The sequence below is a fragment of the Heteronotia binoei genome, unplaced genomic scaffold (genome assembly GCF_032191835.1).
Source record: "Heteronotia binoei isolate CCM8104 ecotype False Entrance Well unplaced genomic scaffold, APGP_CSIRO_Hbin_v1 ptg001569l, whole genome shotgun sequence".
Classification (NCBI taxonomy): Eukaryota; Metazoa; Chordata; class Lepidosauria; order Squamata; family Gekkonidae; genus Heteronotia; species Heteronotia binoei.
Window position 1 is genome coordinate 45,916 of NW_026800318.1, and position 27,190 is coordinate 73,105.

The 27,190-nt window shown below is 57.4% G+C and overlaps 1 protein-coding gene across 1 annotated transcript; it reads right to left on the reverse strand.

Moving 5' to 3' along the window:
• On the reverse strand, positions 1–27,190 carry APBB1 (amyloid beta precursor protein binding family B member 1). Its single transcript, XM_060230496.1, has 13 exons — positions 26,573–27,190; positions 21,130–21,311; positions 17,070–17,114; positions 16,910–16,992; positions 16,232–16,295; positions 11,723–11,860; positions 10,789–10,916; positions 8,485–8,599; positions 7,843–7,927; positions 6,799–6,882; positions 6,538–6,653; positions 5,592–5,768; positions 1–187 (listed from the first exon to the last, which is right to left on the reverse strand). Exons 1-13 carry the CDS (start codon positions 27,165–27,167, stop codon positions 20–22), a joined length of 1,980 nt encoding a protein of 659 aa, XP_060086479.1. The 5' UTR covers positions 27,168–27,190; the 3' UTR covers positions 1–19.

The following is a 27,190-nucleotide window of genomic DNA, read 5'->3' on the forward strand; positions in this document are numbered from 1 at the left end:
GGGCTCCACCCCTGGCTGGTCATGGCGTCTGAGCCCCCTGGCGCTTGGGCTTGAGGGTCCCCAGCAAGGTCTGGACGCCCTTCCGGACTGTGGAGCCCACGCGCCGAGCCACAGAGTCAGCAGGGGGCGCCGGGAGGCAGGAGCTGGTGGTCTGCGGCCGCGCATCCAAGCACTTCTGGTACCGGAGCTGGAAGAGGAGGGGAAACATCATAAGACCTCTGCTGGATCCCTCCATCTAGTCCAGTCTCATGGCCCACACTGCTCCTTGCTTCTAAACAGTCTGTAATGAGAAATATAAGCATGCACATGCGCGCTTCTAAAGCGCACGCAGGCACTTTTTAAACGTTGAGTGCATTTCATGTGGAACCCATTAAAAAGTGCCTATGTGCATTCATGACAGTTTTCGAATGTTTTGGTTTGGATCATGTGCAGACTTTAGCCTTTAAGAAGTGCCTGCGTGCACTCTGATTTATTCTCCTGCAGACTGTTTGGAAAAAGGGGTTCTATAAAAGGGCCGGCGTGCCCGCTTGTGCATTTCATTGCGGTCTGTTCAGAGGCAGAGGCTTTGGGATGTTAAAGGGCCTTTTGTGCACACTGATAGTTCTCATTAGAGACTGTTTAGAAGCAGAGGCTACTTAGAAGTAGAAACCACAGGGTTTTTCTCATCATCCCATTATTTTCTTGCAATAACTGTTTTGATATAACTTTATAGTTTCACCCTGGCGTTTCTTCTATCATAGTTTTGCTTAAACTCAGGGAGCCCCCATTTTTTTTCTACAGTGCTCACAAAGTGGTTGACCTGTTCCTCTGGAGAAAGAGCCCTGCTGGATCAAAACAGTGAGGGTCCATCTAGTCCAGCATCCTGCCCCACACGGGCCAACCAGTTCTTCTGGTGGGACAACAACAGAGCATAGAGGCCCATCCCATCCCATGAGAAGAACATCAGAGGAGACCTGCTGGATCAGGCCAGTGAGGGTCCATCTAGTCCAGCCTCCTGTCTCACCCAGTGGCCAACCAGTTCCTCTGGAGGGCCAACAACAGGGCAGAGAGGCCGAGGCCTTCCCCTGAGAAGAACCTCAGAAGAGCCCTGCTGGGTCAGACCAGGGAGGGTCCATCTAGTCCAGCCTCCTGCCTCACACAATGACCAGCCAGTTTCTCTGGAGGGCCAACAACAGGGCAGAGAGGGCAAGGCCTTCCCCTGAGAAGAACATCAGAAGAGCCTTGCTGTGTCAGACCAGGGAGGGTCCATCTATTCCAGCCTCCTGTCCCACAAGGGCCAACCAGTTCCTCTGGAGGGGCAACAACAGGGCAGAGAGGCTGAGGCCTTCCCTGAAGAAGAACATCAGAGGAGACCTGCTGGGTCAGACCAGTGAGGGTCCATCTAGTCCTGCCTCACACAATGACCAGCCAGTTTCTCTGGAGGGCCAACAACAGGGCAGAGAGGCTGAGGCCTTCCCTGAAGAAGAACATCAGAGGAGACCTGCTGGGTCAGACCAGTGAGGGTCCATCTAGCCCAGCCTCCTGTTTCACACAGGGGCCAACCAGATCCTCTGGAGGGGCAACAACAGGGCAGAGAGGCTGAGGCCTTCCCCTGAGAAGAACCTCAGAAGAGCCCTGCTGGATCAGACCAGGGAGGGTCCATCTAGTCCAGCCTCCTGCCTCACACAGAGGCCAACCAGTTCCTCTGGAGGGGCAACAACAGGGCAGAGAGGCTGAGACCTTCCCCTGAGAAGAACCTCAGAAGAGCCCTGCTGGATCAGACCAGGGAGGGTCCATCTAGTCCAGCCTCCCGTCTCACACAGTGGCCAGCCAGTTCCTCTGGAGGGCCAGCGACAGGGCAGAGAGGCTGAAACCTTCCCCTGAGAAGAACCTCAGAAGAGCCCTTCTGGGTCAGACGAGGGAGGGTCCATCTAGTCCAGCCTCCTGTCTCACCCAGGGGCCAGCCAGTTCCTCTGGAGGGCCAACAGGGCAGAGAGGCCCAGGCCTTCCCCTGAGAAGAACCTCAGAAGAGCCTTGCTGTGTCAGACCAGGGAGGGTCCATCTATTCCAGCCTCCTGTCCCACAAGGGCCAACCAGTTCCTCTGGAGGGGCAACAACAGGGCAGAGAGGCTGAGGCCTTCCCTGAAGAAGAACATCAGAGGAGACCTGCTGGGTCAGACCAGTGAGGGTCCATCTAGTCCTGCCTCACACAATGACCAGCCAGTTTCTCTGGAGGGCCAACAACAGGGCAGAGAGGCTGAGGCCTTCCCTGAAGAAGAACATCAGAGGAGACCTGCTGGATCAGACCAGGGAGGGTCCATCTTGTCCAGCCTCCTGCCTCACACAGAGGCCAGCCAGTTCCTCTGGAGGGGCAACAACAGGGCAGAGAGGGCAAGGCCTTCCCCTGAGGTTGCCTCCTGGTGCTGGGATTCAGTGGAGAAATGCTTTTGAATCTGAAGCCTCCTCGATTGCCATGCCTTGTAGCTCTTGATAATCCTCCATGAATCTTCTAATCTGCTTTTACAGCTCTTTATTCACGACATCCTCAGACGATGGATTCACTCTGTAAAGTAGTATTTCCTTTTGTCCCTCCTGAACCTACTGCTCATGAAATTCACTGGATACTCCCACAATTCTACCATTTTGGGAAAGGAAGAAAACCTTTTATAAACAATACTCTCTAAACGGTGGAGTCTTGTGAGCAGAAGTTCTATTTCATAAGCTACTGGCATTAAAGTTGTGGGCTGCTGCATCAATGAGTACTCTGTGCAGTTCTGGTCACCGCACCTCAAAAAGGATATTATAGCATTGGAGAAAGTGCAGAAAAGGGCAACTGGAATGATTAAAGGTTTGGAACACTTTCCCTATGAAGAAAGGTTGAAACGCTTGGGGCTCTTTAGCTTGGAGAAATGTCGCCTGCGGGGTGACATGAGAGAGGTTTACAAGATTATGGCTGGGGTGGAGAAAGTAGAGAAAGAAGTACTTTTCTCCCTTTCTCACAATACAAAAACTTGTGGGCATTCGATGAAATTGCTGAGCAGACAGGTTAAAAGGAAGTCCTTTTTCACCCAAAGGGTGATTAACATGTGGAATTCACTGCCACAGGAGGTGGTGGCAGCTACAAGCATAGCCAGCTCCAAGAGGGGATTGGATAAACATCTGGAGCTAACATCAATGGCTATTAGTCACAGCATATTGTTGGAACTCTCTATCTGGGGCAATGATTATCTATATTCTTGGTGCTGGGGGGGGCACAGTGGGAGGGCTTCTAGTGTCCTGGCCCCACTACTGGACCTCCTGATGGCACCTGTTGTTTTTTTCCCTACTGTGTGACACAGAGGGTTGGACTGAATGGGCCATTGGCCTGTTCAAACATGGCTTCTCTTATGTTCTTATGTGACACAGAGTGTTGGACCGGAGGGGCCATTGGCCTTATCCAACAGGGCTTCTCTTATGTGACACAGAGTGTTGGACTGGAGGGACCATTGGCATGATCCAACAGGGCTTCTCTTATGTTCTTATGTGACACAGAGTGTTGGACTGGATGGACCACTGGCCTGATCCAACAGGGCTTCTCTTATGTTCTTATGTGACACAGAGTGTTGGACTGGATGGGCCATTGGCCTGTTCCAACATGGCTTCTCTTATGTTCTTATGTCTTGGGCAGTGATGCTCTGTATTCTTGGTGCTTGGGGGGCAACAGGGTGAGGGCTTCTAGTGTCCTGGCCCCACTGCTGGACACCTGGTTTTTTTGGCCACTGTGTGACATAGAGTGTTGGACTGGGGGGGGCCACTGGCCTGGTCCAACAGGGCTTCTCTTATGTTCTTATGTGACACAGAGTGTTGGACTGGAGGGGCCACTGGCCTGATCCAACAGGGCTTCTCTTATGTTCTTATGTGACACAGAGTGTTGGACTGGAGGGGCCATTGGCCTGATCCAACAGGGCTTCTCTTATGTTCTTATGTGACACAGAGTGTTGGACTGGAGGGGCCACTGGCCTGATCCAACAGGGCTTCTCTTATGTTCTTATGTGACACAGAGTGTTGGACTGGAGGGGCCACTGGCCTGATCCAACAGGGCTTCTCTTATGTTCTTATGTGACACAGAGTGTTGGACTGGATGGGCCATTGGCTTGATCCAACAGGGCTTCTCTTATGCTCTTATGTGACACAGAGTGTTGGACTGGAAGGGCCACTGGCCTGATCCAACAGGGCTTCTCTTATGTTCTTATGTGACACAGAATGTTGGACTGGAGGGGCCACTGGCCTGATCCAACAGGGCTTCTCTTATGTTCTTATGTGACACAGAGTGTTGGACTGGAGGGGCCACTGGCCTGATCCAACAGGGCTTCTCTTATGTTCTTATGTGACACAGAGTGTTGGACTGGAGGGGCCACTGGCCTGATCCAACAGGGCTTCTCTTATGTTCTTATGTGACACAGAGTGTTGGACTGGAGGGGCCACTGGCCTGATCCAACAGGGCTTCTCTTATGCTCTTATGTGACACAGAGTGCTGGACTGGGGGGGCCACTGGCCTGATCCAACAGGGCTTCTCTTATGTTCTTATGTGACACAGAGTGTTGGACTGGAGGGGCCACTGGCCTGATCCAACAGGGCTTCTCTTATGCTCTTATGTGACACAGAGTGCTGGACTGGGGGGGCCACTGGCCTGATCCAACAGGGCTTCTCTTATGTTCTTATGTGACACAGAGTGTTGGACTGGAGGGGCCACTGGCCTGATCCAGCAGGGCTTCTCTTATGCTCTTATGTGACACAGAGTGCTGGACTGGAGGGGCCACTGGCCTGATCCAGCAGGGCTTCTCTTATGCTCTTATGTGACACAGAGTGCTGGACTGGGGGGGCCACTGGCCTGGTCCAGCATGGCTTCTCTTGTGCTCTGAGATATGGTGACCAGAACTGCACTCAGGATTCCAAAGGAAGCCGCACCAGGGATCTCTACAGGGGCATGACAATAGTGGCAGATCTATTCTTAATCCCTTTCCTAATAATCCCTAACATAGAATTTGGCTTTTTCCCCGCTGCAGCACCCTGGGGTGACACTTTCACTGAGTTGTCCACTATGACCCCGAGATCTTTTCCCCTCTCAGTCTCAGCACGTTCAGACCCCCCTAGCCTCGCCTTGAAGATGGGTTGTTCTGCCCCCCCTCCCCCCGTGTGCTTCACAGCCGGCTGAAGAGGACAGCACAAAGAGGCCTTCTGCTCAGCTCCAGCCTCCTTATAGCTCTTCCTTGCCTGCCTCCATCTGAGCCCTTCTACCCCCCCCCTGCCTCTTAGAGGGCGCAGAGCAGGGGGGCTCTTCATGCTTTGGCACCAGTTTACATCCTTTGTACCTGGCTTTCCTCACCGAAACAGCTCAGGTAATTCTCCTCCCCTTTATCCTCACAACCACCCTCTGAGGTAGGACATCAAACAAATGATGGCTGAGAGTGGGGAATTCGAACCCAGGTCTACCAGGTGCTAGTCTGAGTCTCCAGCCTTCGTGCCTGCAAACTGCTGCCGTGCTAGGCAGCCGGGAGCCCATGGCTCTTTAGAGGCAGGGAAGGTCTCTGCCCCCCTTGGGCACGGCCCCGGGGCGTAGGGGGGGGACTCACCATGCAGGCTGCCTGGACGGCCTCGCTCAGACCAGCTGCGTTGGGCTCACACCACACCATGTGGCAGAGGAAGTTGCTGGGGGAAGCAGCCATGATGAACGCAAAGGACCGGATGTCTTTCCCGATGCCCATGAAGGAGAGGAATCGCACTCGGCACTCGCACAGCACGGCCTCTGTCTGTAGGAAGCGAGGTGGGAGGGGAGGGGAATCAGAAGGGGCAGGCGGAGGGACACCCCACCCCAGCTAGCCCCCCAGCAGCAGGTTAAGGCCAGGCCCACGTCTTCTTGGGGGACACCCGTGGGTCTTTGCCAGCAAGGGCCCGAGGCCTCCAGTTGCCTCTCCTCAGCGGTCCGACTCCTCCCTTTCTGGCCTGGGAGCCCAGCTCACTGAGCAGAACCACTGGGAGGGGCTTTTCTTCACTTCTCCCCCCCCCCCCAATTCACTGCCCCAAAGCCCAGGGGAGAGAAGCCCGGAGGGTGCTGGGATCGCCCAGCAAAGGAAGCTGAAGGGGGGGGGGAGGTTGGGGGGTCAGATTCTCCGGTGTGGGGATCCTGCCAGAGAGAGGGACTGTCTGTCGGGAAGGGGGGGAGCAGCAGTGCCTCCTCCAGCTCTGGACCATGAAATCGACATAGCCTCCGTCAGCCCCACCCTCCCATCCTGGGGGAGGAGTCTGGCGGAGGAGGAGGGGGCATCTCTGAGCCCTGGGAGAGAAGGGCCTCCTCCTTCCGCTTCCTGAACACTGGCAGGCCCTGGAGATGCTGGATGTGGGAGTGGGCCTTGGTGGTCAACCCAGGGAGCAGTCTACGCTTGGGGGCAGGGGGCAGAGATGCTTCTCCTGCCCACCAGTGTGGGGGAAGGGTCACGGGGACAACAGGCCCTTGTCGCTCCTCCCAGGCCAGTGGGGGGGAGAGATGCCCCTCCCAGCACTAGGGCGGGCCACTCTCACCTGCTGGTGCAGAAGGGTGAGGGTGGCGGGCGCCACGTTGACCTGGCTGGGTGTCCACTCATCTCTGCAGTCAGCGGCCAGAGCCTTCTCAAGGGCAGCGTTGATGACGTCCATTCCTGGAGAGCCGAGGGACACGGTGGGGAGGGTGCTCCTTCCAACCCTACCGGCCCTCGGACGATGCTGCCCCCACCTTCTGCTCTGCCCCGCCCTGGTCTCCCTTCCCAACCCCGGCACCCCTTCCGCCCGCTCTGCCCACCTTACCCACAGGTTTGGCCACAGGGACGCTGCCCAGATAGGAGACCTGGAACTTCTGCACCAGCTCACTTTTGGGGGCTGGGAACTCCACTGAGGAAAGGAAAGAGAGGCTGCCACAAGCTGGAGCAGAACCACCACCACCACCACCCCTCTGCCCCTGGCATGCTCAGCCCCCCCCTCCCCTCCCCTGGCACCAGATCAATGGAGGGGGGGGAGTCTCACACAGCCACCCACCCCTCCACCCCAAGCTACTGTGAGGCTCACCCCATGGCACAGCCTCCCCTGGGAGATTTATGAGGCGGGGAGAGCTGCCACCGTTAACAGCCCCCAGACTTCCCACTGCAGGCAATGGCCACATCATGAGGGGGCAGCCCCACTTGGACCAGCAGGCCCCCTTCTGTCCGGCCCTCTGAGGTCCCAGGGCACCAGTGGCTGCTGTCCATGGGTCTCCACCACAGGGCATGTGCCCCCCACCTGGCTTTCCCAGCCTCCAAAGGGCCTTTTCTTTCCCTGTCTTCGTCCCACCGCTGCCACCCCCTAGCCTTTGCAGGAATTGAAGAAGAAGACTGAAGACTGCAGATTTATACCCCACCCTTCTCTCTGAATTGGAGACTCAGAGCGGCTCACAATCTCCTATATCTTCCTCCCCCACAACAGACGCCCTGTGAGGTGGGTGGGGCTGAGAGAGCTCTGACAGCAGCTGCTCTTTCAAAGACAACTCCTGCGATAGCTATGGCCGACCCTAGGCCATTCCAGCAGCTGCAAGTGGAAGTGTGCCTGCTGTGAGGACCAGGGCCCCGCTTCCCTTCCTTGAGGTGCCACTCTAAGGCCCTGCCCCACGCCTGTGCTCCCACTGCCCAGCTTCTGGCTACCATGGAGACAGCTGGCTGCCTCGTGTGCTGCTGGGGGACTAGCCACTGGCCCACTGCATCCCCCCATCCCCTGCTCTTGGCCCATTCAGGGAGGCCCTGCTCAGCACGGAGAGCTCAGCCCCCTGCAGCTGCACAACAATTCCCCCCACCCCCTCCTCTCCAGCCAACCTCTCCCCACCTTGAAAAGGGATCTCCACCAACTTGGAGTGATCCAGCGACAGCCCATTGGGTGGGGCCCGGCCACTGCGGCGCTCACTCATGATCTCGGGGAAGCAACAGAGAGGATGGTTAGTTTGGAAACACAAATCTGCCGCGGCTCATGACTCGATCAAACCCGCAAAAGGTGGAGACCATCAATAAGGCATCTTCCAATCCCTGGACCCCAGGACAAGACAGACACGGAGCTGGTCCCCGGCGGAGAGTGCAACTGATTCCCAATCCACCCCCCCCCCCCCCCGCTGCCTGCGTAAGAAGCGGCCCCCTCCAGGAAGGCAGTCCGGGCTGGCCAGAAGATCCACAAGGGACCCCGGGGCTGCTCTCTCCCCTGCCCAGGCCCCAGGGCAGCCAAGGCACTCAGAGCAGCAGCAGCTTCTGCCAATCAAGGCTACGCCTCCATTAAGTGCTGCTTTCCATCTCCATCTCCACCTCCAGCCAGGAGGAGTGGAAACCAGCTCCCTTCTCTCTCGGCCAGCAGAGCAGCTGGGCTCCTGGCTCCCCCTCAGGCAGCCCTTTGTGGGGTACAGGCTGCCTACCCTCCCCCCGGCCTCTGACAGCCCCTCCGGCAGGCTTGGTGCCCCCAGGGCCGGGGACCAGACTTTACCTTGGAGCAGATCTCGTGGAGCCCCGTGGCAATGCTCTTGGCAGGGGTCTCGCACTGGAAGACGTGGCACTTCAGCAGCTGGGCCAGCTGGTCACGGGCCACGTACGCAAAGTCCCTGAGCCGAGAGAGGGAGGGAGAGCGCCACGGGGCCTTCAGAAACAGAGAGGGCAGCCAGGGGAGACCCTGTGCCCGCCACTCCCACCGTCCAGGGTAGGACAAGGGTGAGGGGGTCAACCGAATGACCGTCTAGCAGGCGAGGCCTCCCACCCACCTACTCAAGGATGCCCCCTTCCTCACCAGCCGAGGGCAGAGGCTGGCAAACCTCAGATGCCAATTCACAAGGGGGGGGGAGAAGAGGGGGCGCTGCTGGCGAGTCGAAAGGGAGGATCAGAAGTTGCAAGCCCCCAGAGACCTACCTCTCCCTGAGTCCCAAAGCAAAGCAAAGCAAAGGGGGGGGGGTAGAAGAGAGAGAGAGAGAAAGACACAGCAGAAGGTTAGCAAGAGACCTGAGGCAGCGCCCCCCCAATCCTCTCCAGCCAGGGTTGCCCGTTCTAAGAAGCCCATAGGCCCCCCCCAGCACCATCTGCCCCAGTCCCCACGGGGTCCTCGGAGGAGGGAGAGGCCTGCCAGTGGCTCCCCCATGTCCAGGGCTCTGGGGCTGCAGGAGGGGAAGGCCTGGGCATGGGTGTCCGGTCTCCTGGCCCTTTGGGGCCATTGGCTGGCCACTGGCTGCTGGGCTGGGTGGGCTATTGCTGGCCTGACCCAGCAGGGCTCTTCCTGGGACCTAGAGAGGGACACCGCAAAACACAGGCTCTCCGTAAATGGAGAGATCAGGGGGAAGTTTCCTCAGACTCATGGACTGGGGGGATCTGAACCCCAGACAGGTTAAGGAAAAGAACATCTCCCCCATTCAATATACGCTGGGGACGTGGAAGACATGCAGACTCCTCCCCTCACCACTGGTGGCAGTGCCCAATTATCAGAGCTTTTTGGGAAGAAGGTGTGAGCCAGTGAGAGGAATTCTGCACCTAGAAATCCCACAAGAGCCTACTGCCGTTTGCCCAGAGGGATCCCAGTTAATGCAGCGTGGTTAATTGGGAATTGGTTCAGCACCGGATACTGAGAGACGCCTAAGGAAAGAGTTTCCTGCTAAATATTGGGAAGAGCTTCTTGGCAGAGCGGCTCCTCAGCGGAAGAGGCTTCCTCCCTGGGAGGTGGGGGGCTCTCCTTCCTTGGAGGTCTTTCCACAGAGGCTGCAGGGCCACCTGACAGCAAGGCGGAGCCTGTGAATGAGGCAGGAAGGACTGCAGCAGGGCTCAGTTCTCGTGGCCCTTCCTCACACACCCAGGGAAATGCCATCTTTCCCCAGGCCAGTTTGGCCAGGGATCCTGGAGGGTTTGGCCATCTTCTGGGCACGGAGCCTGAAGGGGTCACTGGCAGGCCTGTAGCCAGAATAGGTAGGGGGGCCCACGGAATAAAATGTCAGGTGGAGGGGCCCTGGGGCCCAAAATGAGTCATACACTTTAAAAAGCAGGGCGGTGGGAAGATTGGGGGCTGCAAGCGCAATGGGGAAAGGAGGGGCCATACAGGTGGGAGGAGGGTTTGAGTGGAGCAGCCACCCCCCCTCCCCCCGTAGCTACGGGCCTGGTCGCTGGGGATGTATGTGTGGGGGGGGGGGAGGTATTTGTGAAGTTCCTGCATTGGAGGTCCCTTCCACCTCTATGATTCTATGAAAGGATGATCCAGGTGGTCAGCTATGTTGGTCTGAAGCAGCTGGACAGAGTCAGAGTCCGGAGGGCACCTTTAAGGCCCCCAGAGTTTAATTCTGGATCTGAAGAGGACTCCGCGCACCCCAAGGCTTCTCTCCAGAATTAGACGTTGTGGGCCTTAAAGGTGCCCCCTGGACTCAGACTGTGTACCAAGGAAATTATGGGATGCTGTTTTAATGGGGAGAATTTCTGCATGTATAAAATTCTGGCATGGAGACACAGACAAGCACCAGGTGAGTTTGTACAAGTCTGGCCTCCCTCCACCGTCACGCCTGGCTTCACAGAGACGTCATGCATGATGTAGTCTCATGTATTGAGTATTATGAGAGGGAGGGGTTATCTTCCAAAAGGGAAAAGCCAGACCTCCTTCGGGGGGGGGGGGAGGGCTGACCAGGGAGACCAGATGCCCCCAGGCGGTGTAGCTGCTCGTGGGGCAGACTTTTAGCACAAGGCAGGACGAAGACCTCTCTCACGCCAAGAAGATGCCAGTGACGAAGTCCACCCCCCACTCATGCCCACAGGACCCCCCACCTACCTCCCGCTGTCCCTCCCCACGCCCCAGACGCGAATGTCGCAGATGTCCTGCGTGTGCAGCACCGTCTGCCCCTCCGGCTCCAGCAGCTTCAGGGTCTCCTTCTCGAGGACCAACAGCATCGCCTTGCCCTGGAGGGAGAATGGGGGCGGGGGGGGGGGGTGAGAGAGGAGCCTCCCCAGCAGAAGCCACCCCGACACCCCAGGCCCCGAGGGCAATCCAGCCCTGGACAGGCCTCTGCAGAAACGGAGACAAGATGGCTTCCCCGGCCCTGGGAAGGACTTTGCATGGGAAGAAAGAAGAAGAGATGGGATTTATACACCCCCACCCCCCGTCCTTCACCTCCCGAAGGAGCCTTTGAATGGCTCCCAATCACCTTTCATTTCCTCTCCCCACGACACCCTGGGAGGGAGTTGGAGTTGAGAGAGCTCTGACAGAAACGGGTTTTGAGCAGAACAGCTCTGAGAAGATGAAGAAGACTGCAAATTTATACCCTGCCCTTCTCTCTGAATCAGAGTCTCAGAGCAACTTACAATCTCCTGTATCTTCTCCCCCCACAACAGACACTCTGTGAGGTATGTGGGACTGAGAGGGCTCTCACAGCAGCTACCCTTTCAAGGACAACTCCTGCGAGAGCTCTGGCTAACCCAAGGCCATTCCAGCAGGTGCAAGTGGAGGAGTGGGGAATCAAACCCTGTGAGGTGGGTGGGGCTGAGAGGGCTCTCACAGCAGCTGCCCTTTCAAGGACAACCTCTGCCAGAACTATGGCTGACCCAAGGCCATAGCCGCAGCTCAAGTGGAAGAATGGGGAATCAAACCCGGTTCTTCCAGATAAGAGTCCGCGCACTTAACCACGACACCAAACTGGCTCTCAGGAGAAAGGATGTGTTTCGCTGCCCACCTCCCCTGCACACACGCCCTCCGCCCCACATCGCACCTTTGCCCAGTAGCTGGTGAGATCCGGATTCTGCCCCGAGAGCTGCCGGATGCAGTTGTTGACGGCCACACTGCTCCTCCCCACGGTCAGCTCCTCCTCAGACATCTCCACCCAGCCCAGAGAACGGACCGAGAAACACTGGCAGGAACAATGGAGGGGGTGGGGGGGCAGAACAGACAGGCGTGAGGCAAGCAGAGAACTGACCCCTCTGCCAAGACTGCAGCACAGGCCCCCCCCGGGTCTGGCTCTGCTCTCTCCCTCCCTCCCAGCCGGGATGCTTTCTGGGCCTGAACTCTTCTCAAAGGGAGAACAGGAAGACGACTGCAGATTTATACCCCGCTTTTCTCTATGAATCAGACTTAGAGTGGCTCACAATCTCCTTTCCCTTCCTCCCCACAACAGACACCCTGTGAGGTGGGTGGGGCTGAGAGGGCTCTCCAAGAAGCTGCCCTTTCAAGAACAGAGACTCAGAGTGGCTTACAATGTCCTTTACCTTCCTCCCGCACAACAGACACCCTGTGAGGTGGCTGGGGCTGAGAGAGCTCTCCCAGAAGCTGCCCTTTCAAGAACAGAGACTCAGAGTGGCTTACAATGTCCTTTACCTTCCTCCCGCACAACAGACACCCTGTGAGGTGGCTGGGGCTGAGAGAGCTCTCCCAGAAGCTGCCCTTTCAAGGACAACTCCTGCGAGAGCTACGGCTGACCCACAGCCATTCCAGCAGCTACAAGGGGAGGAGTGGGGAATCAATCCCGGTTCTCCCAGATAAGCATCCGCCCACTTAACCACGACACCAAACAGGAGGTGGGGAGGATCAGGCAGAGGGTGAGAGGCCCCCACAACCCAGCCCCCCTGTGCTCCTGGAAGGGAGAGCACCTCCTGGCTAGGCTGGGGCAGCCGTGGGGCTGGATGTGGGGGGCACTGTCCCAGAGACTGGCAGAGTATTGCGGGGGGAGGGGGTGTTGGAGTCCAGTGGGGCACCTTTATGACCAACCAAGCTGACTTCTGGTAGAAGCTTTTTCCTGCCTGCACTTGAAAGCTTCTACCCAGAATTCGCCTCAGTTGGCCGTAAAAGTGCCTGACTGGACTCCAGCCTTGTTCTGCTGCTTCAGACCACCCGGATCTGTCTTCAGAGTAGGGGAAAGAGCCCCCCACCCCAGGCAGAAGCCCAGAGGGAAGATCTGCCCTCTCTCTGAAGCCCTGATGCCTTCTGAGTGGACGGCCTGAGTTGGGGGGGCGGAGCCCAGGGGCCCAGATTGGCTTTCTGAAGTGATAACACCTCCTGATTGGAGGGCCCGTGTTCTGATGGGCCACGGCCCAGGGGCCAGGATTGGCTCTCTGAAGCATAACACCTCCTGATAGGAGGGCCCATGTTCTGATGGACCACAGCCCAGGGGCCAGGATTGGCTCTCTGAAGCGTTAACCCCTCCTGATTGGAGGGCCTGTGTTCTGATGGACCACAGCCCAGGGGCCCGGATTGGCTCTCTGAAGCGTTAACCCCTCCTGATTGGAGGGCCTGTGTTCTGATGGACCACAGCCCAGGGGCCAGGATTGGCTCTCTGAAGCATAACACCTCCTGATTGGAGGGCCCATGTTCTGATGGACCACAGCCCAGGGGCCCGGATTGGCTCTCTGAAGCGTTAACCCCTCCTGATTGGAGGGCCCATGTTCTGATGGACCACAGCCCAGGGGCCCGGATTGGCTCTCTGAAGCATTAACACCTCCTGATTGGAGGGCCCGTGTTCTGATGGACCACAGCCCAGGGGCCAGGATTGGCTCTCTGAAGCGTTAACCCCTCCTGATTGGAGGGCCCGTGTTCTGATGGACCACAGCCCAGGGGCCCGGATTGGCTCTCTGAAGCGTTAACCCCTCCTGATTGGAGGGCCCATGTTCTGATGGACCACAGCCCAGGGGCCAGGATTGGCTCTCTGAAGCGTTAACCCCTCCTGATTGGAGGGCCCATGTTCTGATGGACCACAGCCCAGGGGCCCGGATTGGCTCTCTGAAGCGTTAACCCCTCCTGATTGGAGGGCCCATGTTCTGATGGACCACAGCCCAGGGGCCAGGATTGGCTCTCTGAATGGTTAACCCCTCCTGATTGGAGGGCCCATGTTCTGATGGACCACAGCCCAGGGGCCCGGATTGGCTCTCTGAAGCATTAACCCCTCCTGATTGGAGGGCCTGTGTTCTGATGGACCACAGCCCAGGGGCCAGGATTGGCTCTCTGAAGCGTTAACCCCTCCTGATTGGAGGGCCTGTGTTCTGATGGACCACAGCCCAGGGGCCAGGATTGGCTCTCTGAAGCATAACACCTCCTGATTGGAGGGCCCATGTTCTGATGGACCACAGCCCAGGGGCCTGGATTGGCTCTCTGAAGCGTTAACCCCTCCTGATTGGAGGGCCTGTGTTCTGATGGACCACAGCCCAGGGGCCAGGATTGGCTCTCTGAAGCGTTAACCCCTTTTGATTGGAGGGCCCGTGTTCTAATGGACCACAGCCCAGGGGCCTGGATTGGCTCTCTGAAGCATAACACCTCCTGATTGGAGGGCCCGTGTTCTGATGGACCACAGCCCAGGGGCCCGGATTGGCTCTCTGAAGCATAACACCTCCTGATTGGAGGGCCCGTGTTCTGATGGACCACAGCCCAGGGGCCCGGATTGGCTCTCTGAAGCGTTAACCCCTCCTGATTGGAGGGCCCATGTTCTGATGGACCACAGCCCAGGGGCCCGGATTGGCTCTCTGAAGCATAACACCTCCTGATTGGAGGGCCCGTGTTCTGATGGACCACAGCCCAGGGGCCCGGATTGGCTCTCTGAAGCGTTAACCCCTCCTGATTGGAGGGCCCATGTTCTGATGGACCACAGCCCAGGGGCCAGGATTGGCTCTCTGAAGCGTTAACCCCTCCTGATTGGAGGGCCCATGTTCTGATGGACCACAGCCCAGGGGCCCGGATTGGCTCTCTGAAGCGTTAACCCCTCCTGACTGGAGGGCCCATGTTCTGATGGACCACAGCCCAGGGGCCAGGATTGGCTCTCTGAAGCGTTAACCCCTCCTGATTGGAGGGCCTGTGTTCTGATGAACCACAGCCGAGGGGCCCGGATTGGCTCTCTGAAGCATAACACCTCCTGATTGGAGGGCCCATGTTCTGATGGACCACAGCCCAGGGGCCCGGATTGGCTCTCTGAAGCATTAACCCCTCCTGATTGGAGGGCCCATGTTCTGATGGACCACAGCCCAGGGGCCCGGATTGGCTCTCTGAAGCATTAACACCTCCTGATTGGAGGGCCCATGTTCTGATGGACCACAGCCCAGGGGCCCGGATTGGCTCTCTGAAGCATTAACCCCTCCTGATTGGAGGGCCCATGTTCTGATGGACCACAGCCCAGGGGCCCGGATTGGCTCTCTGAAGCATTAACACCTCCTGATTGGAGGGCCCGTGTTCTGATGGACCACAGCCCAGGGGCCCGGATTGGCTCTCTGAAGCGTTAACCCCTCCTGATTGGAGGGCCCATGTTCTGATGGACCACAGCCCAGGGGCCAGGATTGGCTCTCTGAAGCATTAACACCTCCTGATTGGAGGGCCCGTGTTCTGATGGACCACAGCCCAGGGGCCCGGATTGGCTCTCTGAAGCGTTAACACCTCCTGATTGGAGGGCCCGTGTTCTGATGGGCCATGACCCAGGGGCCAGGATTGGCTCTCTGAAGCATTAACCCCTCCTGATTGGAGGGCCCGTGTTCTGATGGGCCATGACCCAGGGGCCAGGATTGGCTCTCTGAAGCATTAGCACCTCCTGATTGGAGGGCCCGTGTTCTGATGGACTACAGCCCAGGGGCCAGGATTGGCTCTCTGAAGCATTAACACCTCCTGATTGGAGGGCCCATGTTCTGATGGACTACAGCCCAGGGGCCAGGATTGGCTCTCTGAAGCGTTAACCCCTCCTGATTGGAGGGCCCGTGTCTGATGGGCCACAGCCCAGGGGCCAGGATTGGCTAAGGCCAAAGAAGCCATGTGGGAGGGGGGTCTGGAAAAGGACACGTGTGTGTGTGTGTGTGTGTGTGTGTGTGTTGTGCAGTCAGCCTCCCCCCCAGTGAACTTGCCAGCCACCCTCTTTCCTACTCTTTGACTTTGCTCAGCTGTGCCTCCTTCTGTCTGCTGGCCCTGAGGAGTCTGTGCCTTGCAGTCCAGAATGGGTGTAAGGAGGCCCCTGGCCCCCATCCCCACTGTCAGGCCACCCATCAGCGCCATGCCTCGGGGCCCCCCATCCAGGAGGCAAGAGAGAACTTTGTGTCCTGCTCCCCTCATGGGGCTGGTGCAGCGGCTGCTTGCTCCCCTGCAGCAGGAGACAAGACTGCAGCAGGGTGAAGCCGAGCAGGCCTGGGGGTGAAGGGGGGAGGGAGGGGGCTCCCACAGCCAGATGGTGCCAGGCCTTCCTTCCTGCCTGGGGCCAGAATCACTTCTGGGTCTTTGCTCCCCAGCCCCGTGGCCACACCAGCCACGTCGCCCCTCCTACCTTGGAGCCTTGTCTGAGGCCGAGGGGGAGGGCAGCCACATCTCCGTCCTCTCCCAGGGAAGAGCTGGGGGGGCATGAAAGGCAGAGAGAGATTCATTGGCACCAGAACTGCCCCAGGCCACATAGAGAGAGCCCTCCCCCCACCACTGAGCACCCCCCACACCTCCCCACACACACTTATGGGACTCCTGGCCACACGCATGCTTTTCTTGAGAAGCCCCCCCCCCCGAAATAACTCCGGGAAGGAGAGAGAATAGCTCCAAATGCAGCTGACTGAGCTATTGGGGGGGGGGCTGCTGCTGGATCTAACCTCCATCCCTCCAGGTAGGGTGTGTGGCCCCCCCCATTCCAGGAAACCGCCCAGCCTGGCTGTCTCCTCCTTCCCACGAGCCCCTCCTAGGAGACACAGCTGCCTTGTCCAGCTGCCCCCCCCCAGAACATCCCCCTCCACTTTGGCCCCCCCAAGAGCCTCTGCATCTTGAACACCCCAAACGTGGTGGCAGGAAGCAGGGGACCGGGGGGAGGGGCATTTGTCATGCGGAGCCAACGCCCCCTCCCTTTACAGGCCCCAAACCTCCCTCCCCACCCCCACCCCCCACTTTGTCTGAAGGGATGGCTGTGCCCTGCTGCCTGGAGGGGAGACACGCACAGGGGGGCCACGCTGGGCCCGCCACACACCTGGTGCTGGGAGATCCCAGGCTGAGCGAGGACTGGCTCTGCTCCCGCTGGGGCTCGGGGACCAGCTCTTCTGACGGGGCATCCTGGGGGCAAGAGAAGGGGGGGGGTGAGCAGAGGCTGGCGTGCTCCCCTGAACCCCCCTCCTGAGTCAGCAACTCACCTTCCAGCAATGGGAGTCCTCCTGCCCAAAATCCATCCAGGTAAGCTGGGGAGGGTGCAGAGGAAAGGAGCGGGTCAGGTGCGACCACAGCAAGAGGCAAGAAGACCTACATCCCCCCACCGCCCACCCAGGTCTTCAGCTCTCCTTCCTGTGCACATGAGGATGAAGGGGAGTTTGTGGGGACAGCCCATCTCCCCCCCCCATGGGCGAGGAGCTCTTTTAGACATTGACAACATGGACATTCTGGGTTCTCATGCCCCCCACCCCCCCAAGCTGGGAGGTGCCGCAGTGCAGAAGTAAAACCAGAAGCTGAGAGCAAGGCCCCAGTTCAAACATCCCCTGAGCCAGAGAAGCCTCACCCCCCTTCCGGTAGATTCATACCCCGCCCACCACTCTGAACCTCAGAGTCTCCAAACGGCTCACAATCTCCTTTCCCTTCCTCCCCCACAATAGACACCCCGTGAGGTGGGTGGGGCTGAGAGAGCTCTCACAGCAGCTGCCCTTTCAAGGACAGAGTCTCAGAGCGACTCACAATCTCCTTTACCTTCCCCCCCCACACACACACACACACAACAGATATCCTGTGAGGTGGGTGAAGCTGAGAGAGCTCTCCCAGAAGCTGCCCTTTCAAGGACAGAGGCTCAGAGCGGCCTCCAATCTCCTTTCCCTTCCTCCCCCACAACAGACTCCCTGTGAGGTGGGTGGGGCTGAGAGGGCTCTCACAGCAGCTGCCCTTTCAAGGACAGAGGCTCAGAGCGGCCTACAATCTCCTTTTCCTTTCTCCCCTACAGCAGACGCCCTGTGAGGTATGTGAGGCTGAGAGAGCTCTCACAGCAGCTGCCCTTTCAAGGACAACTCCTACGAGAGCTATGGTTGACCCAAGGCCATTCCAGCAACTACAAGTGGAGGAGTGGGGAATGAAACCGATTCTCCCAGATATGAGTCTGCGCACTTAACTACCACTCCAAGCTGGCTGTGTGCATGAGACGAGGGGCATGCGTGGTGTCTTGCTGAACACGCGTGAGGCTGCCTGAGACTGACTCAGCCCCCTCCCCCGGGTCCATCCTGGTCTGTCTTGTCCACTCAGAGTGGCGGCAGGGCCTCTCCGGGGTCTCAAGCAGAGGCTGTGACAGAAACCCTAAAACAGGGGAGGTCAATCGGATGGCCCGTGGGCCAGAACTGGCCCCTGATCCGTCCCATGAGCAACTGCTTCCCCTTCTCGCCAGGGGCTGTGCTCCCTGCCCCCACCTGAAGGAGAAACGGGCAGAGGGAGGGAGGGAAGCCATCCGGGAGGCGCTTGAAGGGAATCCTGCAAGAGCGTTAACATTTTAAGCATGTATGTCTTTCGAGTCGACAATATTATAGTTAATGGGGTTTGCCTGTGTCCCTTTAAGAGTTGGTGTCTCTGGTATTTGGTATTCCATGGCACAAGTGGCCCGGCTCAGCAAAGGGACATTTATGTCACCTCAGCCCTCAGAACAAGGGAGTTTGACGCCTCGGCCCTAAATCCTTCCTGGGCTCAAGAGTGCCCCCTGCAGGATCTTGGGCGGCCTGTCAGAATGACCCCTTCGCTTCCATTCCCCACCGGAGCCCTCGGAGGAGAGAGATTCCTTTTTGGCCGAAGGACAGTCTGCTTTTGGGCAGACCAACTACTGGCCATGGAAGTTCAGGGAGGTTACAGGATGCTTGAGGGGGCAGGCCTGTCATTCGATCAGCCTCTTCTGGCTGACTTTTCTGGCTGTGTTTAGTACAATCTATTTCTCTGGGATATTTATCTGAATATCTCCCTTGTGTGCTAAATGGCACCCCATTTACCCTAATCTCCCATGGTCAATCCATCAGTCAGCGGCGGGGAGAGAATGCAAGCCACACTCTGACGTGCCTGCCCAGAACATGGGTGTGTGTGTGTGTGTGCGCGCGTGTGTAACGAAAGGAATGACAAAGGTTGTCCTCGTCTCCTTCCATTCCGCCTGACACTTCCGTTCACATACAGAAAGGCACCCATTATTGATGAGGCGGGTTTGGGCACCTTGCCGGGCCAAGCAAGGCACGCCCACCCCTTCGGGGAGCCAGCTGGAAGGCAGGTGGGCCCAGGAGGCGGCTTGCCCAGGAGGTGGCTTGCAGGAGGTGGCTTGCAGCTGCTTCGGTGCCCCCCTCAAGCAGAACTGGCCGTCTCAGCTGAAGAATCAGCCCTGAATGTGGAGGTTTCAGTCACATGACAAGTTGGAGGTGATCAGCTAAAGCAGCAGTCCCCCACCTTCTTGGAAACAGGGACCGGCTTTGCAGAAGGCAATTTTCCCACGGACCGGGAGGGGGGTGGATTCAGGATGATACAATTGTGCACTTTATTTCTACTCATTTGGTGTGGTGGTTAAGTGTGTGGACTCTTATCTGGGAGAACCGGGTTTGATTCCCCACTCCTCCACTTGCAGCTGCTGGAATGGCCTTGGGTCAGCCAGAGCTCTCTTATCTGGGAGAACTGGGTTTGATTCCCCACTCCTCCACTTGCAGCTGCTGGAATGGCCTTGGGTCAGCCAGAGCTCTCTTATCTGGGAGAACCGGGATTGATTCCCCCCTCCTCCACTTGCAGCTGCTGGAATGGCCTTGGGTCAGCCAGAGCTCTGTTATCTGGGAGAACCGGGTTTGATTCCCCACTCCTGCACTTGCACCTGCTGGAATGGCCTTGGGTCAGCCATAGCTCCTGCAGAGTTGTCCTTGAAAGGGCAGCTTCTGTGAGAGCCCTCTCAGCCCCACCCACCTCCCAGGGTGTCTGTTGTGGGAGAGGAAGATAAAGGAGATTGCGAGCTGCTCTGAGACTCTGAAATTCGAAGTGGAGGGCAGGATATAAATTCAATGTCGTCATCTTATTATTATTGTTGTTGTTGTTACTACATTGTAATATATAATGAAATAATTATATAACTCACGGCCCGATTGCTAACAGGCCACAGACCGGCACTGGTCCCCAGACCAGAAGCTGTAGACCCCGAGCTAAAGTGTCCTTAGTAAGCTGAGAGTTCTTAGGAAAGAGCTGGACAGCAACTGGACAGCCAGGGCAGGAGAGCCATGGGATGGCCCCAATCCACGGCCGAGCCCCCAGGGCTTCCAGACGTCATCTCCCCCATCCCAATGGGGCCACCCGCCTCCCCTGGGACTCAGACACCCCCCCAAAAAAAAGTCTTTTGCACCAGCAGACCAGCCCCTTCCCTAAGTGCTGCAAGGCCACAGTCTGGACTAAGCTTTTACCTTTTGATTTGGATACTTTGGGGACTGCTCTTGTCTGGTTGCCCAGAGCTAGATAGCCCCTTCTTGGAAGTGAAGCTGGGGCAGCCCTGGCTAGTGCTGGATAGGAGGGATGGGAGGGACAGTGCCTGATGAAGCCCTGTGGAGGCCTCCAGGCAGTCAACATCTCGGGGCCTCTTGCAAACTCTCTCAGAGGCTGAGCGCCTGCTTTGCCACCCAGGGCCCCCGCTGCAGCCTGCAGGCCCCTCCTCCAAAGCCCCTCTGACAAAGCTGTGGGGCAGAGAGAGGCAAACTTGGCAACGACACCAGCAGCAGCCGCACCAGGCAAGTGGGGCAGAGAGCGGCTCAGTGGCTGGCTGCGTGTGCAGGCGGGGAGGGCTGCAAACAGGTGGGAAATGGAGGGGAGCCGGCCCGGGGCCCCTAAAGGCATGGGGCCCCACAGGCCAGTTCGTCCTTGGCCTAATTGTTGATCTGGCCCTGTGGAGGGAGGCCAGGGCAAACACCCTCCGTTCATCTCGTGCCTGGAAAACCCAACAGTCAGCTGCAGCATAGCAGCACTTCCCACCACCATTCGTTTATTCACACACACACCCCGCAGAGCCACCAGGCAGAGAAGGGGGGGAAGCCTGCTCAAGCCCAGCCTCTGGGGCCTTCAGAGCACAGCCCCAGCCTCCACCTTCCCACAGAGAGGAGAGCCAGCTCAGGAGATGCTGCAGGTGAAGAGGAGGGAGACGAAGGGAAGAGGCAACTCCGCCCTCCCATCATTCTCCCCCATTTGCAGGCCAAGCCCCCTTGCAGTGAGGGATGCCCCCCTCACCTGCGTTTCCCTGGAGGGGGTGTTTCCCGAAGAGTCGCTGCTCCCGCTCCCCAGGGGGGGCTCCCACTGGGTGGTGCCAGTTGGGATGTGCCAGTAGTAGGTGCCAGACGTATCCTGAACCCGCATCCATCCTGCCGGGAGGCCGGAGTCCGTGTCCAGCGAGTTGCACAGCCAGAAGGAGTCTGTGGAGGGAAGACACACCGGCTCAGGGGCAGGGCAAATGGGGCTTCCCTCCCCTGCCCCCTCCAGCTCCCTGCCTCTGTGGGGAGGCAGCCCAAAGGGAAAGCCAGGGGTTGGGTTCTCTGCCTCACGCAGTTCTCACAGGAACCAAGACATTCTACCCCACCCCACCCCAAAAAATGTGGGTCTCATTTGGAGCTCTCGGGTGAGCCCCCCCCCCTGCACTGGTTCAGCCTGGACCCCAAGACTCCGATCCCCACCCCCCACTTTCCTTCATTAAATCCATCCTTTTGGACTTGCAAGGTGATCTTTTTTGGACCGCAAATATTTAAAGCCGCTGAGAAAGCAGAAGAGGCAGCCCCTGGTGCACATCTGGAGGCCCCAGCGAGGGACAGAGGAGGGGGGTGGGGGGGGCTTCTGTTTTTCCCAGCTGGGAGGAGGGGTGCCTCCCCCCCTCCTGGCCCCACCCTGCAGGTCTTCCTCCATGGAGGCCGGGGACCAGGTGCGTGGAAGCCGCTGCAGCAGCTGGAGCCTGGGGAAATGCAGCCAGGCAACTTCCAACACCAGAGCGACGGAGGGGGGAGGGGGGCAGGAGCAGCAAAACAAGAGTCTCTTTCCCCCACCAGCAACTCTCAAATCTCCACATCAGCAGTCCATTCTGTCTCCCCTCCTAAAAAAACCCCTTCTAAAGCAGGCTGCAGGGCACAGCAAGAGGAGTCCCTTCTGGGCAGAGTGAGCCCAGACACACATGCCCACCCCATTTTCCACCCCACTCACATGCCCACACTCGTGCCCGCCTCACAGCTGCCCCCAGCTGCCCACAGCTGCCCACAGCTGCCCCCTGGGCACGAGTGGAACAGGAGAATAGCCAAGGAAGAGTCCTTGCCTCCCCAGACAGCTGGATGCCTCCCTTCCCACCCTAGAGAAAGAAGCACCCCCCAGATTTGGGGCAAGGGGGGCACAGGTCCTCAGAGGCTGCCCTCTCAGCAATCCGGGGTGGGGGGAGGCTGCCCTCCTAAATTGGGAGTCTCAGCCTCCAGGACCAAAGCCTCCTGCTCCTCCACCCAAACCCTGCTCACCCAGCCTGGGGCCCTTCTGCCCCAACAGACTGCCCCCCCCAAGAGCCTCCTCCGCCTGGAGAAGAATCAACCCCCAGGGCTGGAGCGGCCTGTGGGCACCCATGGCTCCCCTAGGACTGGGCAGGGGAGGAGAGCGGGCTTGCCAGGGGTTCATGAATGGGGTGGGGGCTGCTTGTCGAGCAAAAGCAGATTCCCCTCGGAGGCCCTTTGCCCCCCCCCTATGATCCAAATAATGCCCCTGTGACTCCTGGGACATCAGCTCCTGACAGTTCTCCCCCACCACAGCTGAAGGGAGCGGGAGTGGGGTTGGGTCACAGAATCCTAAAGTTGGAAGGGGCCTCCAGGTTCATCTAGTCCAACCCCCTGCACAAGGCAGGAAACTCACAAGTACCTCCGCCCCAGTACGCACACCCAGTGGCCCCTGCTCCAAGCCCAGGAGATAACAACAAAACAAAACAAAACCTCCTCCAGGATCTCTGGCCAAATCGGCATATAGAAAAATTACTGCCTGACCCCAAAGCGTCAATCAGTATTTCCCTGGGCATGTAAGAAAGGGCTACAAGAACTAAGCATGGTGCAACCCTTCCTGCCCGCCTTCTCATGATCCGTCTAATCCACAGGATCTTCATTGCTGTCAGATGGCCATTGAGACTCTGCTTACAAACCTCCAAGGAAGGAGAGCCCACCACCTCCCGAGGAGGAAGCCCGTTCCACTGAGGAACCGCTCTAAAGGTCAGGAAGTTCTTCCTAATGTTGAGCCGAAAACTCTTTTGATTTAATTTCAACCCATTGCTTCTGGTCCTACCTTCCGGGGCCACAGAAAACAATTCCACACCATCCTCTCTAGGACAGCCCTTCAAGTCCTTGAAGATGGTGATCCTATCACCTCTCAGCCACCTCCTCTCCAGGCTAAACATCCCCAGCTCCTTCAACCTTTCTTCGTAGGACTTGGTCTCCAGACCCCTCACCATCTTCATCGCCCTCCTCTGGACCCCTTCCAGCTTGTCTAGATCCTTCTTAGATTGTGGAGCCCAAAACTGAACACAAGACTCCAGATGAGGTCTAAGCAGAGCAGAGTAATCACTTCACGTGATCCAGACACTATACTTCTTTTAATACAGCCCAAAAGTGCATTTGCCTTTTTAGCTGCCACATCACACTGCTGACTCATTGAGTTTATGGTCCACTAAAACCCCTAGATCCTTTTCGCACATTCTACTGCCAAGTCTCCCCTGTCCTATAATGAAGCATTGGATTTTTCCTACCTTATTGCAGAACTTTTATCCCTGTTAAAATTCATTTTATTGGTTTTAGCCCAGTTTTCCAGCCTGTCAAGGTCATCCTGTATCCTGTTTCTGTCTTCTGCTGTATTTGTGGTCCCTCCCAATTTAGTATCATCAGCAAATTTAATAAGCATTCCCTCTATTCCTTCATCCAAATCATTTATAAAGATGTTGAACAAAACATGTCCCAGGACAGATCCTTGAGGCACTCCACTTGTCCCTCCTCTCCAAGGGGATGAGGAACCATTCACAAGCCCTCTTTGGGTGCGATCTGTCAACCAGTTACAGATCCACCTAATGGTAACAGGATCCAAACCACATTTTACTAACTTGTCAACAAGGACAGTATGTGGAACCTTCTCAAAAGCCTCCCTGAAATCAAAATAAACGATGTCTACAGCAAGCAGGGCCAAACTAGGCGATCGTCTAGGGCAGGGGTGTCAAACATGCAGTTCGGGGGCCGAATCAGGCCCCCAGAGAGCTCCTATCAGCCCCCCTGAGCAACTGGCTGTCATCTGCTTCCTTCTCCCTCTCTGTTGCTTCCTTCTGCATCACAGTTTGCTTTGCAAGGCTTGCTCAATTGCACAGGAGTTAGAGCAAAACCTCTATTTTTTCCATTGGCTGAGGCTCCTCCCTTGGGGGGGGAAGGGGGAGGAATAGATTGCTTTCCCAGGCTCTCTGAATTGCACAGTGGAGCTACTGAGCAAAGCCTCTCTTCCTTCTATTGGCTGAGGCTCCCCCCCCCCAGTCCCCTGGGGAAGGAAGGAGAAAGTCAGAGCTTCCTTTGCCCAGTTCCCTGGATCCCATATGAGAAATACAAAGAAAGCATCTTTAAGACCAATGAATGCTAACGTTTTAAGTTTTAAACAGGTCCGACAGATCCTTGAGGCACTCCACTTGTCCCTCCTCTCCAAGGGGATGAGGAACCATTCACAAGCACTCTTTGATGTGTGATCTGTCAACCAGTTACAGATCCACCTAATGGTAACAGGATCCAAACCACATTTTACTAACTTGTCAACAAGGATAGTATGTGGAACCTTATCAAAAGCCTTACTGAAATCAAAATAAACGTGCTAACGTTTTAAGTTTTAAATATATATATATTTGTGTTTGTATTTGTATTCTTTATAAAATCTGTATCTCTGCTACCTAATCTTAAATAGGTACACACATGGCTCGGTCCAACACGGCCCGGCCCAACAAGGTCTCATTTATGTCAGAAATGAGTTCGACACCCCTGGTCTACGGCATTGGCCTTCTGGGCGCACTGAATTGGGCACCCCCCCATGTGACTTGGTGATGTTATCAGTGTGGGGGGGTGGGGAGTGCGAGAAGTTAGCCTTGCCCAGGGTGCCAGACAGTCTAGGGCCAAGTCCTGCCAGGAAGGCAGTAACTTTCACAAAAAAAGGAGATCAGGTTAATCTGACATGAGTTGTTCTTCAGAAACCCGTGCTGGGTCTTAGTGATCATAACTGTCCTTTCTAAATGTTCCAGGACTGAATGTCTGATGATTTGCTCTAACTTTTCCAGAGATGTCAAGCTGATGGGTTAGTAACCCAAATCCTCCTTTTCCCCTTTCTTGAAGATGGGGACAACATTTGCCTGCCCCAGTCTTCCGGCACCTCATCTGATCTCCAAGAATTCTCAAAAATAATGGACAGAGACTCCGAAATTGTCCGCAAGTTCTTTCAGTACCCTTGGATGCAGTTCATCCAACCCTAAGGACTTGGTTTCATTTAAAGAAACTAGGTCCTTATGTATGACTCCCATACTGATTCTAGGCTGCAACTCTCTTCCCTCGTCCTGTGTTCTGTTTCTGCCATGCTGAGCACCTTTTCCCTCAGAAGAGAAGTCTGAAGAAAAGGAGGAATTCAGTAGTTCTGGCCTCTCTTCATCACCTGCTGCAATTCCACTTTCCTGTCCCCGCAAGAGGCCTACTATGTCCTTGCTGTTTTTCTTACTCTGAACATAAGAAAAGATCCCTTTTTTGCTGTTTTTAGCTTCTTTGGCTAGCCGAAGCTCATAGTGAGCTTTAGCTTTCCTAACTCTTCCTCAACAAGCATTGGGGATGTGTTTATATTCCTCCTTGGTTCGAAGGCCCTCCTTCCATTTCCTAAAGGAGTCTTGTTATTTCTCCAGTCTTTAGAGAGCCGTTTATGGGGAGCCACCTTGGTTTCTTTAGGCTCCTCCCATTTCTCCTTCTCATGGGAATTGCTTGTGATTCTGCCTCCAGTATTTTGCTTTTAAGAAACTCCCACCCCTCTTGAACTCCCTGCTCCTTAAGTGTTTCTGGCCATGGGATTCCACCCAGCATAACTTGGTAAGTTTGTCAAAATCTGCTTTCCTGCAGTCCAACCGATCCGTCAGACTACGTGCGGCTTTTCCCTTCCCCAAGGCTGCCCATTCCACAATGGCCTGGCGGTCACTACTGCCCAGGGTGCTGGCCACTCCTTCCCCCTCCTGCCACACTTCTTCCCTGCCGGTCAAACTCAAGTCCCAGAGCACAGAGCCCCAGTCAAGGAGTCCTGCCTGGCCGGCCAGGAGACTGGATGGTCCTTCACAGAGGAGGCCATCGGTCTTCTCTAGCGTGGGGGAGCTGGGGGGGGTCCAGTGAGGTCAGGAAGAGCTCTGCCTGCAGGAAAAGGCCAGGAGGGAGGGGGGACCCCTAAGGGGAAGAGGGAGGGGCCTCCTCAGAGCAGGAAGCAGGGGGGCCGCAGGAGCCGGGAGCGCTGGCCTGGAGGGTCACGGCTGGGGCACAAGAGGCCAGACAGGCCCCCCCCCGCTTGATGGCACCAGAGCCCCCGGCCCAGTGGGGACTCTGGGCGGCTGCCCCGCCCGCCCCAAGAAAGGGACTGCCTCTTGACCTCCCTCCTCCTCGCCCCGGCCCGGGGTGCCTACCGGCTTCGTCAGGGGAGCTGCCGGTGGGGCTGCCCTGGCTGAGCGTGGTCCAGCTGGCATCCTCGTCGCTGGCCACGCTGCTGCGCATCCCAAAGAGGAGGCTAGCGCTGCGACCCTGCTCCCCCCGGGGCAGCAGCCGCTCCGAGCTCTGTTCCGACTCCGTGACCGGCTCGCTCTGAACTGGAGTGGAGTCCTCCTCCTCCTCCTCGTCTTCCTCCTCGTCTTCCTCCTCCTCCTCGTCTTCCTCTTCCTCCTCCTCGTCTTCTCCATCTCCGCCGTCTTCCTCGCGGGACAGGGGGATGAGGAGGGAGTCCAGCTCCTTGCTGGGGGGGAGGCTCAGTTCATTGCGGTTCTGGTCGCGGCCCCTCTCGGCCGCCTGGCGCAGCTGGTTCTGCCCGTCCTTCACCCACTTGGTGTTGGTGGGCTCCTCGGCAGGGGGCGGGAGGCCCAGGACGCTGTGGAGCTCCGAGGAGGCGTAGCCGCAGTGCCCCTTGTGGGGCAGGCCCTCTCCCGCGGGCGCAGCCAGGGCCAGGCTCATGCCCAGGCGGCTGTTGTCGTTGGCCAAGTCGATCCTCTTGCTCAGGGAGCCGGACATGGGGGCAGCGCCACCGGGCCCTG